This window comes from Megalopta genalis, chromosome 7, assembly GCF_051020955.1.
Source record: "Megalopta genalis isolate 19385.01 chromosome 7, iyMegGena1_principal, whole genome shotgun sequence".
NCBI lineage: Eukaryota > Metazoa > Arthropoda > Insecta > Hymenoptera > Halictidae > Megalopta > Megalopta genalis.
Window position 1 is genome coordinate 273,638 of NC_135019.1, and position 15,981 is coordinate 289,618.

Consider the following 15,981-nt stretch of genomic DNA (forward strand, 5'->3'; position numbering starts at 1 on the left):
ATCAAATGTCGGTACATACACCTCTAGCGACAAAATCGAGAAGCTCCATCTTTTGTTATAATAAACTTCATTTACGTAAAGATTATAAACGGAATCTAAGAGCTATATATAGTCCATAGGTAAGAAGCTTCATTTAGCGACGACATGCTCAAACTGTTAGCCTAAATCGACTGTCGGTAATTTACCTAACGGTTTGAGCGTTTTGCCACTATCCCAATTAACGATGTACGAACATCAAACGCGGAGTTTCATTTTTTCTCCAAAAGAGGCGCCGCAATCGTCTAAATATGTAGAAGGTAGAGTCGTCTAAACCAAGGACACAGAACTGTTCAGAAGAACCTGCTACATCGACGCGCATTGTAAGAAACCCAAACGGTGACATCAACACAAAATATAATTATGCATACATAGTTGGCAAAATAATTGATCAAACTTCAAAGAGTAATGAATTATGTTTGACAATATTCTCATTTGTTTTTGTAAGTAAGTAAATTCTCCTGAATAATTCGATACTCTTGATTTAGTTTTTCGTCAAAACTAATGTTTTCGAGCTCCTCTCTCATTGGTCAGAAAAGTTACTTCAAATGATCTGAGGAAATCGGGAACCTCTCATTTCCCGGAAGTAACATAATTTTGGTACACACACGCGCGCGCGCGCGCGCACGGTGCACATGTACGTATGTATGCATATGCATATGTAGAAATTTTGATATAAGAAAACGTCTTTTTTTTCTCGGCGACATGCGATACTTTCTCTTGGAATTTAAAATCTAAAAATGTCAAACACACCGTTACAGAATGGGAAAAAATGCGAGGCACCAACACCATGTTGGTACCTCACAATCTAACCTTCGGCTAAAACCCTATGGATTTTGTTGTGATATAAAAGACCACGATCCAAAATTACATATAGATAATAATCTAGATTCACTCTTCTCTAAACACAATTTAACTGGAGAAGGACCTAATATAAAATTTCGTTTTCAAGAAATTAACGCAATTTCAACGTCCCCTCAACGTATCAATCAAAAGAGTTCTCATCGTTTAGGACATCGAGGACGACCGCGTGGTCGGCAGCGAGGTGGTTATGATGATCCAAATAATCAACGAAAAGGATGGAATCGCAATGAAAGAGACGATAATGAGAAAAAGTTGGGAGAACCGATGATCTGTAAACGTTGTAAGGGTCCCCTTAAGTGGTTTCTAGAAGATGAGATTGCTATGGCACGTGATTCAATGATGCAGGACCGTCAGAAAAAGTATAATATAGAAATGGAGAACAATATTAAAATTGCTAAAAAAAAAGGTGTCAAATGAAATGTATATTACTAAAAGTTCCGAAAATATTTGCGATTGAAATTAAACTATAGACATATGTACAGTTAACATACAGAATTGAAGGTATGAACCATATGTACATATTTTGAAATATGCAGATAAGAATATTAAGAAAATTGGAACAAGAGAGAGAGAGAGAGAGCAAATGGATATACGTTTACGCGTAACATTGTTTATGTAATTTAGAATTTGGTTTAGTATTTCAATCGTATTTATATTCATTTTCGTGTACACATAGGTGCCAATTAATTACAAAATTATTCAAAATATCTATCGTACGTGAAACACAAAAATTCTATTAATAAATTAAAATTCTATTGCATTTTGCGTCCATAAGATATTAAAGTTTACAAATTTGTTTTATCTAGAACAGAAAAGGAAGGGGAAAATCGATCGTGGAAGTCCTACATCAAAGTGAATGAAAATACATGACAGCATGAAAATTTTTTATATTTCAAGGTTGTGATTCTTCTATTGTTTATGTTTTTAATATGCATACAAATGAAAAATTTGTTTATGTAGGAAACAGGGAAAAGAAGTGGAAAATCTATCTTGGAAATCGTATTGAATTAAGTAAAAATATAGAAGAATGGTACAAACATTTTTTATTAATGCTGTGATACTACGATTATTGCTTAATATAGAAAGTAAAAAATATTTGCGAATTTGTATTAGAAAATATAATTTATTTTAATAAAAGTGTTTACACGATCTAATATACTTATTAAAGAACGCAATACTGTGAACATTACTGTCTAGTAATTCTTAAGAATTTTGATGCTTTAGTAAATTTTAACAAAATGAAGTAAGCAATTAAATTAGTGTTTATACACTTGTTTGTAGCACAAACAATTAGTAAGCCCATTCATAATTATAATCTAGATAATGTTTGCAGTTGTTTAAACGTGATTACTTAATTAATTGGAAACCCTAGCCTTCATTTTACTTAATTACTCTGTTTTCTACACAGCTTTCTTTTGTTACCGCAGCTTTAGAAAAAGCGTCAACATTCTTATCGATGAGTAACTTATGTGTACGTATGCAGATTTATTATAGTAGATGTCTTCAAAAAATGTATCATCAATCAATAAAGTATTATGTATATTATCAATTGCAAAACACATGAACACAAATAAAGAAGTTGTTCCCTATAGGCGGTATTAGCATGTACACATGCATATGTTTTTAATTGAATTAAGATTCCTGGTAATATAAAATTGAATTTAGTTGTAAAATCTGTGTGGTTTTGTATTTGGTTTTATTTGTACTAACATCTCAATGTAATCGATTTTGTTAATTGAATATTTTCATTTTTAGACTAATAGTAGAAAAGTATATTGTTCGAAGTCGATATTGAAAAAAGAATTTATAAGTTTTCTATCTATAAAAAGTAATTGTATCATTGAAGTATAAATTTACAGTAAGAGAGAGATGCATACCTCTAAACTTTTTGACGCCATATACTTTCTATAATTTTATGTTTTTCTTTATTTTCTTTTGATATTTGTATTTTTTATAACAAAATCATATACAAAACGTGTTTTGGAAAATTTAAACATTGTGTAATCCATAGTTATAAGAAAATTGTAAATACAGTGCGATATAAACATAGAAATATAAATCTACTTCAAAGATTACATCTGAAGTTCTCAGCAAACTAACAATGCTAACAATCGTATTCTCCCAAAAATAAATTAAAAATAAATAACATAGTCACACAACATTTTAGAAAACTGAATTAATATTGACTTATATAATAACATTTCATATTATTTTGATATCCTTGTTAATGTTGTGGAATTTTAAATGAAATATATCAAACTTTACCAAGAGAGTAACGTGTTCGTAAAATTATATCAAAACATCTAGTTTTCGTTGCAAATTCGAATCGCAATTCGAGTTTATTAGTTTCGTAGTATAATACGGTTATAAAAGAATTTGGATATGTGAAATATAAATGATAACAGAGCTGTTTGAAACTATTATTACAACGAATATATCCTTCGTTTCTCCTCTTTGGTAAGACACCGGAAAATATTTTATTACTGATTTATTGCTAACAGACTTATTATGTTACTAAAAACAGAACGTTCTCTTCTTTCGTTTAGTATAATACAGAATTAAATAATACACACTAGTATTCTTAAAGTAATAGAAACATAAAAATAACAAAAATAAACAAGATGATTTACACTTTAACATTTTTTTTAGGCTATTAAAGCAGTGTAAATTTTTGGGAATGTTCTTCTCCATTAAAATTTCTTTTCCAAAGGAAGCGCGATAGAATATTATTTCCTATGGATTTATAGCATGGTTTTGAACATTTTGAACAAAAATATTGTATAGAAAATTCACTGAAAATAAAATATAGCTGTCTGAAAAATTAAATGATGCACATTAATTTAAAATGAATATTTGGCGACGGTTTTCTACATATATGTTTAAATACAAAGTCAGTCTCTTTGCATATAATCATTCATATGTTTTAGAGATATCATTCGACTTGAAAATGATCTTAACATCGATAATTTCAATAATATCTCTAGGGACTGCTGCTTCAGTTAATGAATTTACATCTTGCATTCATAATTTGAATTCTCTTCAGATTTTGACTCTGCAATTTTTCTTTCCGAATCGTCTTTAGTATCTGTTACACCTATGGTCATTTTTTCAATGTCTTGTTTTTTACTCTCTTCGATTTTACCTTCTGTAACTTTTTCAGTATCAACAACGGGGGACAGTTGTTCTAAATCATTTAACAAAATATTAGTCGAAATACTTTCATTGCTAATTATAGTACGTTTGCAGGTTACTATTTTGCTATTACAGTCTCCTGGATCCGTGTTTATTATATTGTCTCCTTTTCTTTGGAAATCGATAACAACATTGGTTTCGGTATTGCATATTTTTTCCTGATTATCGTTAACATTAATTTCTACAATATCTTTTTCTTTTTGAATATTGTTAGCCTCATCTTTTACAATATTCTTTTGTTTTTGAATATCGTTGTCATCATGTTCTACAACGTCCTTTTCTTTCTCAATATTGTAGCTATCATCTCCTACTGTGCCTTTTCCTTTTTGGATGTTGTTGTCATCATCTTCCACAATATCTTGTTCTTTCCGAATATCGTTGGCATCGTCGTCAGTTTTTAAGATAATTGTATTCATTGCAATCGATGCAACATTTTCTTTGACAATTGGTTGAAATTCTTCTAGATTATTTACTGTTTGCTCATTATCTTTACAATTGCCTCGATCATTATTTTGACTTACTTCTATGAAACTCGTACCAATTCCTGATCTTTCAGAACTACTATTGTATGAATTGGATCGATCTTGCGTTTCCAATTTCTCGAATGTTTTTGTTATTGTTTTGATATTAGTTTCTTCGAGTGGCTCGGTATTAAAAGATTCCGCTTCTTCCTCTGCTTCATCTGTAACGTTTCTTTCCATATTTTGAATTATTTCATCTACAGTGAGTTCCACGGAGGAATTTGAAGACAAATTGGCTGTGTCCTGTTTCTCTGTATCTTCAACTCGTTCCTCGCTTGTATACGAAGTTGTATCCACTGTATATTTTTCCAACGTTTCATTTTCTTCGTAGTTTCGCAATGTCTTATTGTAAGACGTTGTATTTCCAGAAGATGAGACTAAGATATCGATAACGTTTTTCCCATTGAGACTCAATTTAACGTTAATTGGATCACACGAGTCATCGAGTATTTCTAATTGGAATATTGTTTTGCCTTCGTTTGAAAGTTCTTCGAACATTTTATGGGCTTCCAGAGGCCAAGAATTTATAGTTTTTGGTTTACTTAGAGCACAACATTTCGACAAAGCAGGTATATTTACTATATCTGCAGGCAGCATTCTTACTTCATTTGTAACCGCGGTATTACCGTTATCAATGTATCGGACAGTGATAGAATCTCCAGAATGTGAGAGAATCTTAGCTCTATACCATTCACCGTCATCTGGGAATTTCGCAGCACAGATTATGTTGTCTTTGATCGTGTTTAATGGGAGAAAATCGTAAGCCGTTCGCATTCTGTCTAACATTATGTTCAAATCAGCGGTACTGCTTTCAGTTCGAACATAGAATTCATCCAATGAATTAACACGAGTAACAAATACATTCGGTGAATTTTCCTCGCCCAAAGGTGGTAATCGTTCCTCTATGATAGGTGGATAATGTTGACAAAATTTCGCAAGTAGATCCGTTACATTTTCGTGAATTAATGTCAATTTGACCAAGGATGTGTCATTGTCGTCATGATCATCATTTACTACATCTAATAAAAATATTGTTGCTCCATCAGCAGCCAATTTTACAAATTCTTTGCAAGCCTCTTGCGACCATTCTGTGACTCCTTCAGGCATAACTAAACGGCACTTTCTTGATAATGGTGGCACGTTCGTTAGATCATCGGGTATAGCACGTATCTCGGTAGAGATAGCTGAATTTCCATAGTCAATGTACAGAACTTGCATTGCATTTTCATTGTGTGATATAACGCGTGCTCTATACCAGCAATCGTCTTCCGGATACTTGGCAACGCACAACATATCTTTCTCAATTTTATCAACTTTAGGAAACATATGCGCCACGATGAATCTGTCAGTCATAACTTCTAAATCGCTAACAGACTTTTCTTCTTGCACCCAAAATTCACTTGGAGAGTTAATGTGACTTACAAAAGCAGAGTGAGGATCCAATTCGAGATCAACAATCTCATCTATCAAATCTTCTTCGGTGTGAATCATTACAGCAAGATCTTCTTTTACTAATGTGTCGCTAACACTTTGACCGTCTACCAACAAATCTACTCGTTTGGGAATACCATTGGCAATTGCCAGTGCTTGTAACAATTCAACGGACGATACTAAATTTTCGAATCTCTTGCATGTTGTAGCATTCCAATCTTCTGAATCTGTAGGAATTACATCTAGTCTGCATTTAACCACATACTCCTTACTTTCTTTCCAAGAATCTGGAATTTGCCGAATATTTCCGGAGTTATTGTCGATAACATCGGTATTTCCATAGTCGACGAACCGCACGGTTGTTATATCCTCATCCGCATCGAGTACCTCAGCTCTATACCATACATTAGTGATGGTATACATCGCGACGCACAAACTTCCTACTTCTAGTACACCATCTACTTCTGCGAATGTAGGGGCCTGTGTTTGAAGCTCAAATTGTTTCTTCGAAAGGTTTGTACTGTCTTGTATAGACTGAAGCCAGAACTGACTTGGAGAATCTACATGCGATACACGTACATCGTATTTACGACCTATTTCCATGTTATGAACATCAATTGTTTCGGACACCTCCTGTTGTGAAAATACATTAAGAGCTCCTAATTTTTCACTAATTTTCTCTCCATTATGTAGCAGTTCTACTGTCCATTTTTTATTTACGTTATGAAAAACTGCTGTAAATTCTTTATTCGACAAATATTCTTGTAGTATTTCTACTTGTTCAGATATCGTGCCTCTAAGAGTTATTGGTAACGACACATTGATAGATAATTGATACGGTACATGAAAGCTTGGAAGCAAAGTCATTATTACGTCATGAGTAACTTCTTCGTTGTTGCCGTAATCAATGTAGTTCACAAAAACTTTGGTTTCTGTACAATTTATGACTTTGGCACGATACCAATGACCATCGGCACTTTTTGCAGCACACAATAAATCTACTTCAGGTTCCACCGATTCACCAGTCTCGGCATAATATTTGTCCATCGCTTCCATTAAATTTTTGTCCAAAGCATAATCTACATTACGTTGTAACCATATGCTGGCAGAATGATCTGCGTACGATACTAGCACTTTATGAGTAGAACTTAAAATAGGCATTGGGCATATCGGTGATATTTTTTCATTAATATCTTCAGAAATATTAATTTTATCACCCACAGTACTAAACAACTTTACAACAAGTCTGTAAAAAACATAAGAAAGATCATGTAGACAATACAAAGCCTAATGAAAACATAACCGACTGGCTTACATACTATAAACATACCTGTTATTGTCAACTTGATCGATATACATGATTACTTCCTTTCCTTCAACAGATTCTTTTAATGATGCATCTGCTTCGGGTGACGATGTAACGTTCATAAGAGAACATTCTACCGCCTGATTTTGCATAACTGAGAGGTCTCCAGGCAATGCTAACATCTAAATTAATGCAATATTATATTAACGTTTGGTACATACACGTATTGTAAATAAAAATAAACACAAAAACGACACAAAGTATTTTCATATAATTACAATAGTTTTCAATATTTTCCTTCAAGCATTTAATCATGTATCTTTGTCCCTAATGATAACAATAGCGTATAAAGCATTTTATATTGTTCTTTAAATATCGACAGCTTTAGCATGATTTATTATTGTTAAAACAATATTTAGTTTTCCTAAATTATATAATTGAATTCAATTTATATTATGTTATTGCATTAATATAATTCAATGCCACAAGTATGGTATTAAGTAACATCTATGTTATATATCCAGCATTGATGCTCCACATTCTCTTTAATGAAATGATTTTAGCATTTAAATTAATCTCTTTCTTTCAAAAGAACTCACGCAGTTTGAGAGAATTTCATCGTAAGCTCCAGTATCAATGAATTTTACATCAAAGCCTGCAGATTGTGAATGGTTACAGATTACAGCTCGCCTCCAAACTCCATTCGAATAAACCAAACAACCTGTGCCTAGGCATATCTCATGGGCTGATAATCGTTGCATCACCTGCCATTGGCATACTTATCCTTACCAATCTTATTTGCTTAAAATTATTTATCCATGAACAAGGACTTTCAATTTTGAAAAAGTTAGAATAACTGAATTTTACTAGCCTGCTTATTTCAATGAAAAATTAATGTACAAATTTATAAAACCAAGAGATAACGTAATATTAGAATAATGTTGTAGTTACCGTTGTTAATTAATGTCTTTAAGTTAATATAATTAATGACGTTCGTAAGTGTTAAAAATACAACAAAAATCAAATTGAATATTAAAAATTGTTGGACTCGCTTGGGACATACATTCAAAATAATATAATAATATATGCATGACTCATTGTTACAATATAAATAACATGCAGTATTAATAGCCAAATCGAAGAAGAACAAACTTCTACATTTATAATTTTAATTTATAATCGCGTTAATGATAATTGACAACGAATCAAATTTGAAGAAGAAAAGATTTCAATATGAATATATTCAATGATATCCTCTAATATTTGATTATAAAATACTAAACAAGCTTGAGCGACAAAAATAAGTTCTGTAACATGCTATAGGAAGGAACGACCCAAAATTGAAATTACAAATTTCATAGAGGTAAATTGTACAAAAAAACATATTTTACTTATTGTTATTAATACCATACCATTTGACATTAAAAATTTCATGCACAATGATATTTGCATAAGAAATGATTTCCAGTTAAAAAATATATAGGTCAATACATATATATAAAATAATTATTTGACAAACGCATTTTTAAATGGACATGTTAATAATATTTGTATTAATAATGTGGAATCACTTGTTACTAGTATAAATTTAATGAAATAATATGTATGGATATATTATGGAATGTTTATAAATTGTGATAACGTTAGTGTAATGCTTGTACAATATAAACATTCGTAAATAGATTTTTAATGGTTTGTAGTATTCAATATTTTTCATGCATTGAATACACGATGATACTTGCTGAACATGCTTACAAGTCTTTTTCATCGTATTTGGAAGAATGCACATACATACATATATACATATGCACACACACATACTTATACTATAATATAATCGGTAATCAAATCCTCATGGATATTTATAAATACATACGTATATCTATATAAGGCATACCTTCGGATTTTTGTCAGCCATGTACGTATTTACCAAATTTTCACATGCAGTGGCAAAAGGAAGTTGAACATAAAATTTAGTCACACTTTCCACACTTGATACTTTTACTCTAAGCGCCTGACCACTTAAAAGATTTATATCCACTCGTTCAATCTCACTCGAGATTGAAGGTGCTATCGTCTTGCTACCTGTAAAAAAAAAAAAAACTAATGAAGGACACTAATAGCCATAATTGTATTACACTAATATGAATACGTCTTTGTATGACTAATTGAACTTTTTGCTTCTACATGTTCTCTAAATAGTAAAGATCTGCCGAACACTGACAATCATAATAATTGTTCACTCCATTTCAATCGTTGTCGGTTTATATTATTTTAATGATTGAAGTGAAGAGGACAAGTATTGTGATGATAACCGAAACGTATTGAATATCTCTTCTTCCGGAAAATTAAGTTACTTCGTTGGAAAGATAGCGTGTACTTCTGGAAATAACAAATTGAATATGAGATCATTTTTACCATCAGCAATATCATCGGATTTAGCTTCTGAGGCAAATGCTGCAAGGTTTTTCTCTACCAACATATTAGCAACATCGTTTCCATTATTATCTAACGAAATTAAGTACTTATTTTCCTCAATACCATGGAAAGTGCATGTATACTTGTCACCATTAAAACAATTATCGATTGCTTTGGTATCTACATTAGACCAACCGAGTCCATCTTTTGGAATAATATTTAATAAAGAACATTGAAATGCTTGCTTAGGCAGATGCATAAACTCTTTTTCTACAGGATAAATATTTTCGAAATCAACCGTAGCATTGTTGCCAAAATCTATGTAATGAATAAGATTGTTGTATTTGCCTAACCCTACAATTTCTGCACGATAAAGAGCTTTATCCTCAGAGAATGTTGCTATCACAGGTGATCCAATCTAAAACAATATTAATAGTAAATATATGTTGATTATATTTTCTATAAATTGTATAGATAAGAAATGATCGGCAAAGAATAACCTTCAACGTATCTGACACTGATTCTTTCCCAATATATATTCTTTGAATTTTATTCATCATGGCCTTAAATTCATTTTCATTGTCCAGTGCTTGACAATAGAAATTATTAGAATTTGTAAACCATGTAACAATCACATCCTTCCTAGTCCCTGGTGTATGGGAAACTGTTGACCAGACAGCGTCCAAAGGTGCATAATCAGGTTCAATTGGTTGTTTTACATTTGTACTTGTTTCACTGTGATGTATTGCAGCCTCCTTTGCTTGCAATAAATTCACTCCTTCACAGAATTCTTCATTTATGAAAGTATTGTTTGGACGACCATCAACTACTTCGCGTATCATGACGCTATATATACCATTTTCTTCGGTAACAAATTCGGCTTCCAACATTTTTTCGTTTACCTTTTCTTCAAAAGCTTTTATTTGAATGTCGTTAAAAGTGATGTTTTTTATACCAAATAATTTACAGTGTACAGCTTGTACTGAAAGTTTTAGAAACTCCTTTTGGATTACTTTGATTTTATCAAAACCAACTGTTTCTGTATTTCCATAATCTAGAAATTGAACAGTTGCAACAGTTCCTTCGATAGATTTAACTATAGCTCTGTACCATCTTGAATCTTCTGAATATTGAGCAATGCAGTATGAACCGTTAAATATTTTGGATTCTCTTATTAATTCTCCACCATTTTCATAGATCGACGCAATAGTCTCCATTATAGTATATAATGCAGTATAATCGCAACTTAAGTGAACAAAAAAGTCAGATGGATTATTTGTGAAAACTACTTCACAATTCTTTGTAGATCCAATGACTATGTTAGGAGCTGGAATACGAAAATCGTTTCTACTTCGTATGGGACTGTATCGACGTTCTTCTTCCATATTGTTTGTATTTGCGGTGGTTACCTTAAACAAAAAATAATGATATTATTTAAATAAAGAATTGTAAAAATTATAGGAATACTTTGCGCTTGTTACTTATAGAAACATGTATATGCATAATGATCATGATTAATATGTTTTACCTTGTACTGTGTTAACCTGTATCCCTGTCCCTTTCGATCTTTAGATTTGTTATTTCCATGATATGGGTCACCTATAAAAAATTGTTGTGTTAAATATAACATGCACGAATCAAAATATTTTTTAATACTAAAAATGAAGGAGCAACTGAAACAAAAATAATACTGACTGTTTGTTTTCCCGGTTTTGGTGTTAAAATCATTGTCCCTATCACTGAATCTACTATTTTGTGTTTTTCCAGGAAATCCGTCACGTTTTGAATAACTACCGCGCGTTGTACTAGCTCTTCCGCGTCTGCCACTGCTTCTAGACGATGTGTCCGAATCTTTGTCGCTCCAGCTTTTATCGGAAGAATGACTTTTTGCACCATGTCCTGAAGTTTTATTTCGACTACTTCTACCACCTCTACTTCCACCTTTGCCACTTTTAAGAGAATCATTGTAATCATTTCTATTACTCCATTTATCCTTTACATTTCTGGTATTAGAGAAATCATCCTTATTGTTAGATCTTTCATTTCTAGAATCAGTGCGATGAAAATTACTCCTTTCGTATAGATTTTCTTCGTTAGATTTATCTTTCCAAGATTTAGATTTATGCTTTTCCTGAACAGTGGTGGTATTCTGTGCTTCATTCCACGAGTCTATTTTATTCTTGTTATGCCAACTATCTATATCCTCGCTAAAATATATAAATTAATTTTTTAAATGCTTTAATAGATTTTAATAATTTGTAAATAAGTTATAAAATAGTATTTAATCGTGTGTATAATTTAAAATAGGTAAATTAATATATTGTGAAATACCTTTGATTACTTTTCGGGCTTATGTTAGGAGTACTTTGCTTTTCCATACTTTGATAGTTTGGTTCAGTTACCGACTTCCTCTCATCCTCAATTATATGTAACATTTGAGACTTAATGCTTTCCATTGTCTTAGGTTCATATAAATCTACAACTAAACCATCTGGCTTTACGTCTATTACTCTTAAGAGCAAACGTTTCTCCAAGGTCAATGACTCAAACTTATTATAGACTTCTTGAGTACATGGGAAAAGCTCCCAATCGTTTAAAATACATTTTATAGCTTGAGCTTCCAATCGTTTTATTAAGTCGTCGTGCATCAAACGAAGAGAAGTTACGGTAACAGTTTCTTCATTACCATAATCGACATATAATACCCTTACGTTATTTGCATTTACACCAAGAATTTGTGCTCGGTACCTGATAATTAAATAATGTGTATTATTATTGTGTGCTATTTTAATATTATTAGTAGATCATAGATGTTTGTACATTTACAATATATTTGGTTGTACGAAACATCATAATATAAGAATTACTCATTGATTAAAAGCTGTATATTATACAGGGTATCAAAGAAAACATTCAATATTTATATAGTATATAGGACACATTATACCGAGTAAAAAAAGCCTGCTTAAACATAGATCAAATGGTCAACGGTTTCTCAGATATAAACATTTTCATGATTAACTTGTTCCCATTCTATTGCAATCATGAAAATGTTTATATCTCAAAAATAACATTGACCATTTGACCTATGTTTACGAAGACCTTTTTACTCGGTACAGTGTGTCCCACATACCATATAAATATTGAATGCTTTTATTTAACACCCTATATAAACGTCAACAGTTGAATCAACGGATTATTTAACTAACCATTGATTATCATATAAAGCGGCACAAGGAAGACCAATTTTTATTTTCGTTAAATTCAATATGGGTGGCGCAGATTGACAAAATTCTGCTAGACAGTCCATTACAGATTCCAGAGATCCCACATTGCTATGTAATTGTACAAAAAATTTTCTGCAAGATTCCACAAATGAAACATGTACAATTTCTTCGGCATCTTTCGATAATTTCCTTGCTTCTTGATATCCAAAAGATATAGGTAGTACTGTTGGTGTTGGAAATGCTTGTCTAAGAATAATTTTTATGTTCTTCCCGTTATCATATAAATCTCCGTACTGAACCAAAGGTGGCCCTTCCGGCGAGCAAACATGCAAAACAAGCAGTTTATCCGATACAATTTGCTTGAAGTATTCTTTCATTTCTTCCGTGACATTTAACTCGTGGACACCGCTGAGTGTAAAACGAATGGAAAGCACTTTGGGATTAATAAAATGAGATGGCAGTTGGAAAATATCTGTGTATGGTAATACCTCTGTATGACCAAAATCAACATAGTAAAGTTTGCACTTATTTTCCATTACAGACATTACAACAGCTCTGTATAATACTTTAGTTTTCGTATATCGGCCCAAACAAACTGATCCAGGTAAAGGAGGTTCTTGCAATGGTTCTATAGAATGCCTATTAATATCTCTCATGAGTGAGCTTAATATTTGTGATGTACTTTCAAGTTGTACAGAGAATTTATGTGGACCATCTTCTACGGAAGATACATGTACTTCATGTCTGGATGGTACATCTAAAACACGTGATTTAAACACAAGAGCTTCTTGTACAGATGACTGCATCATGTATTTCTGTTGAGCTGTGCAACATAAAGGAACATTCGATTGGTATCCATGCATATCATTTCCACCACAATGAAATGGATTTACATTCTGCACAGGTATCATTGAAGCACGATTGTTACTTATAAAGCATTTGTCTGACTGCTGATATACCAGTGGCACTTGTGGTTCTCTTATACATTTTAATGGCCTATAAAAATATGGGAATATATATAGATAATGTTATATCGAATTGTAAACATTAAAAAGTTTATAAAAATAACATTACATAAAGTTATGAATGTAATTCTAAAAAATATTATGCAATAATAAGGAAGTAATAGTAACAAAAATAAAAATGTAAATAAAATCCCTTAATATTATAATATATACCTAAACATTTCTTGTAACGTAGTTCCTATTGCCATGTGTTTTTTGATTAATATTTCACTGAAATCCTCATTATTAAAGCAAAGTTTAATGAAGCGACGATTATTAATTATAGCTTGGATTGAAATTTTATATTCATTGTAACACAATGTTTTCTTGATCAGTTCAATTATTTCATTATCCCAGATACCATTCATCGGTAATACGTGCATTAATATAAATTCAAATGCCGCAGGTGGAGCAGACCTTAGAGACTCGGAACCAGTTATATTTTCAAGCAAATGAATTTCTTGAGGTGGTAATACCTCAATATTACCATAATCGACGAACTGTAAAACTACCGTATTATCTGGATTTATATTAATTACTTTTGCTCTGTAATATCCTTCATTTTGAAATCTAGCACAACAAAGTGCATTTATACGTAAGCAGCCAGCTCTTGATCCAATACAACCATGACTTCGTGCAAATTGTTCGACCAGAGGCAGAATCATACGTTCTACGCATGTTCCAGCATTTCTATCAACTTGGCCCCAGATTTTAAGGAATGAATCCTCTGGCTCAACATGAGTAACGAAAATGACCAGTTCTGTGCTTTGTTGTATATTCATGACGTTTTATAATATTACAACCTCTTAAATGAAGCACCAATCTTTCTCGATTACATAGATCGATCTATGTCTTCACAATCTGTAACATCAAAGTTGTCAAATATCATTGTTGAACACAAATATTTTAAATCCCATCTAACTGTTATTTGAAACCATTACAGACAAAAGTTATTGAAAAATGCAACTGGAAAATGAAACTGTTTCAGTTATTCTCTTCTCATCAATTTTTTCGTTCATTTTCTTCTAAATAAAAAAGGATAGTAATAATTACAATAAATGTATTCTTTTATTTTTACCGTTGCCTATCCAGACCAAGTCCCGTAACCCTTTCACACTTTACTACATATTAAGAATTATGCGGTCATTACAATATAGCTTAGTATACTTGCAATAATAATTTTGATAACACTCTGAATGTGAATTTCAATTGTTTCTGTATGCACATATAACAAAAAATATATGGTTAATCATTATATATTTGTAATCAAAATGAAAATTGTACATACGTAAACTGATGTGATATTCTTTATAAGATATTGCGTAAAAAAAGAAATGTATGTCAACGCTGCAACTAGAAGTAATACAAACCTTATAAATACCATATTAGATGCATTTCTTCCAATTTGTTTTATTAATAATTATAATATCCCGATATTCTTTCTACAAAATTTCTCTTTTGTAAATACCTTCAGAATCTGGCGGTTCACCGGCTTTTTATCATCCACATGGAAGTTCCTTTGACCATAGTTTTGATATATTTGAATGGCGCGAAAATTGAATTTGTATTCATAAATTACAAAAAATATACATACATCTTCTTTTATGACGGATAATGATGATTTATAAATTATATAACAATAATATATATACATGTATATTGAATTTTAATATATGTTTTTATACATCTTTTCCTACATTCAGGAATTTAAGTAAAATTTTGAATTGGTAGAATGTTACATCAGCTGTTTTTAACCCTCCAACCGCAGGCAACGTAGAATTTGCGTTCTAAATATTTTATAAAATTTAACAAATCAAATGAAATTTAACAAATTTTTAATTTATTTTATTTTCATCTGTTTCTCTGCTAATCTAATTCTTACAATTATGAAGCATTTGCATAACAAATAAAACCAGCCCGCGAATTTATATCGATAAATCAAAAATTCACCTGCGGCTAAACCGTTAACACACACGCGCGCG

The 15,981-nt window shown here is 31.6% G+C and overlaps 1 protein-coding gene and 2 long non-coding RNA genes across 6 annotated transcripts; 2 read left to right on the forward strand and 1 right to left on the reverse strand.

The window, feature by feature from the left end:
- Window positions 1-106: 106 nt before the first annotated feature.
- Window positions 107-1,162, forward strand: LOC143259890 (uncharacterized). The gene is made up of 2 exons (XR_013033930.1): window positions 107-673; window positions 989-1,162. It is a non-coding gene; the product is annotated as an uncharacterized LOC143259890 (long non-coding RNA).
- A 150-nt stretch (window positions 1,163-1,312) lies between these two features.
- On the forward strand, window positions 1,313-2,049 carry LOC117218545 (uncharacterized). The gene is made up of 2 exons (XR_013033929.1): window positions 1,313-1,797; window positions 1,861-2,049. It is a non-coding gene; the product is annotated as an uncharacterized LOC117218545 (long non-coding RNA).
- On the reverse strand, window positions 2,004-15,526 carry LOC117218626 (protein tudor). 4 transcript variants are annotated; one of them, XM_076523910.1, is made up of 12 exons: window positions 15,370-15,526; window positions 14,174-14,860; window positions 12,978-13,991; window positions 12,100-12,516; window positions 11,464-11,975; window positions 11,297-11,367; window positions 10,269-11,177; window positions 9,769-10,186; window positions 9,248-9,435; window positions 7,950-8,114; window positions 7,375-7,532; window positions 2,004-7,290 (listed from the first exon to the last, which is right to left on the reverse strand). In XM_076523910.1, the coding sequence occupies exons 2-12, from the start codon at window positions 14,779-14,781 to the stop codon at window positions 3,909-3,911; spliced, it is 7,842 nt and encodes a 2,613-aa protein (XP_076380025.1). In that variant the 5' UTR covers window positions 14,782-14,860; window positions 15,370-15,526; the 3' UTR covers window positions 2,004-3,908. The 4 variants fall into 4 exon arrangements, with proteins under 4 accessions (XP_076380025.1, XP_076380026.1, XP_076380024.1 ...); XM_076523911.1 differs by lacking the exon at window positions 15,370-15,526 and adding an exon at window positions 15,288-15,363; XM_076523909.1 differs by lacking the exon at window positions 15,370-15,526 and adding an exon at window positions 15,078-15,281.
- Between the last annotated feature and the right edge of the window lie 455 nt (window positions 15,527-15,981).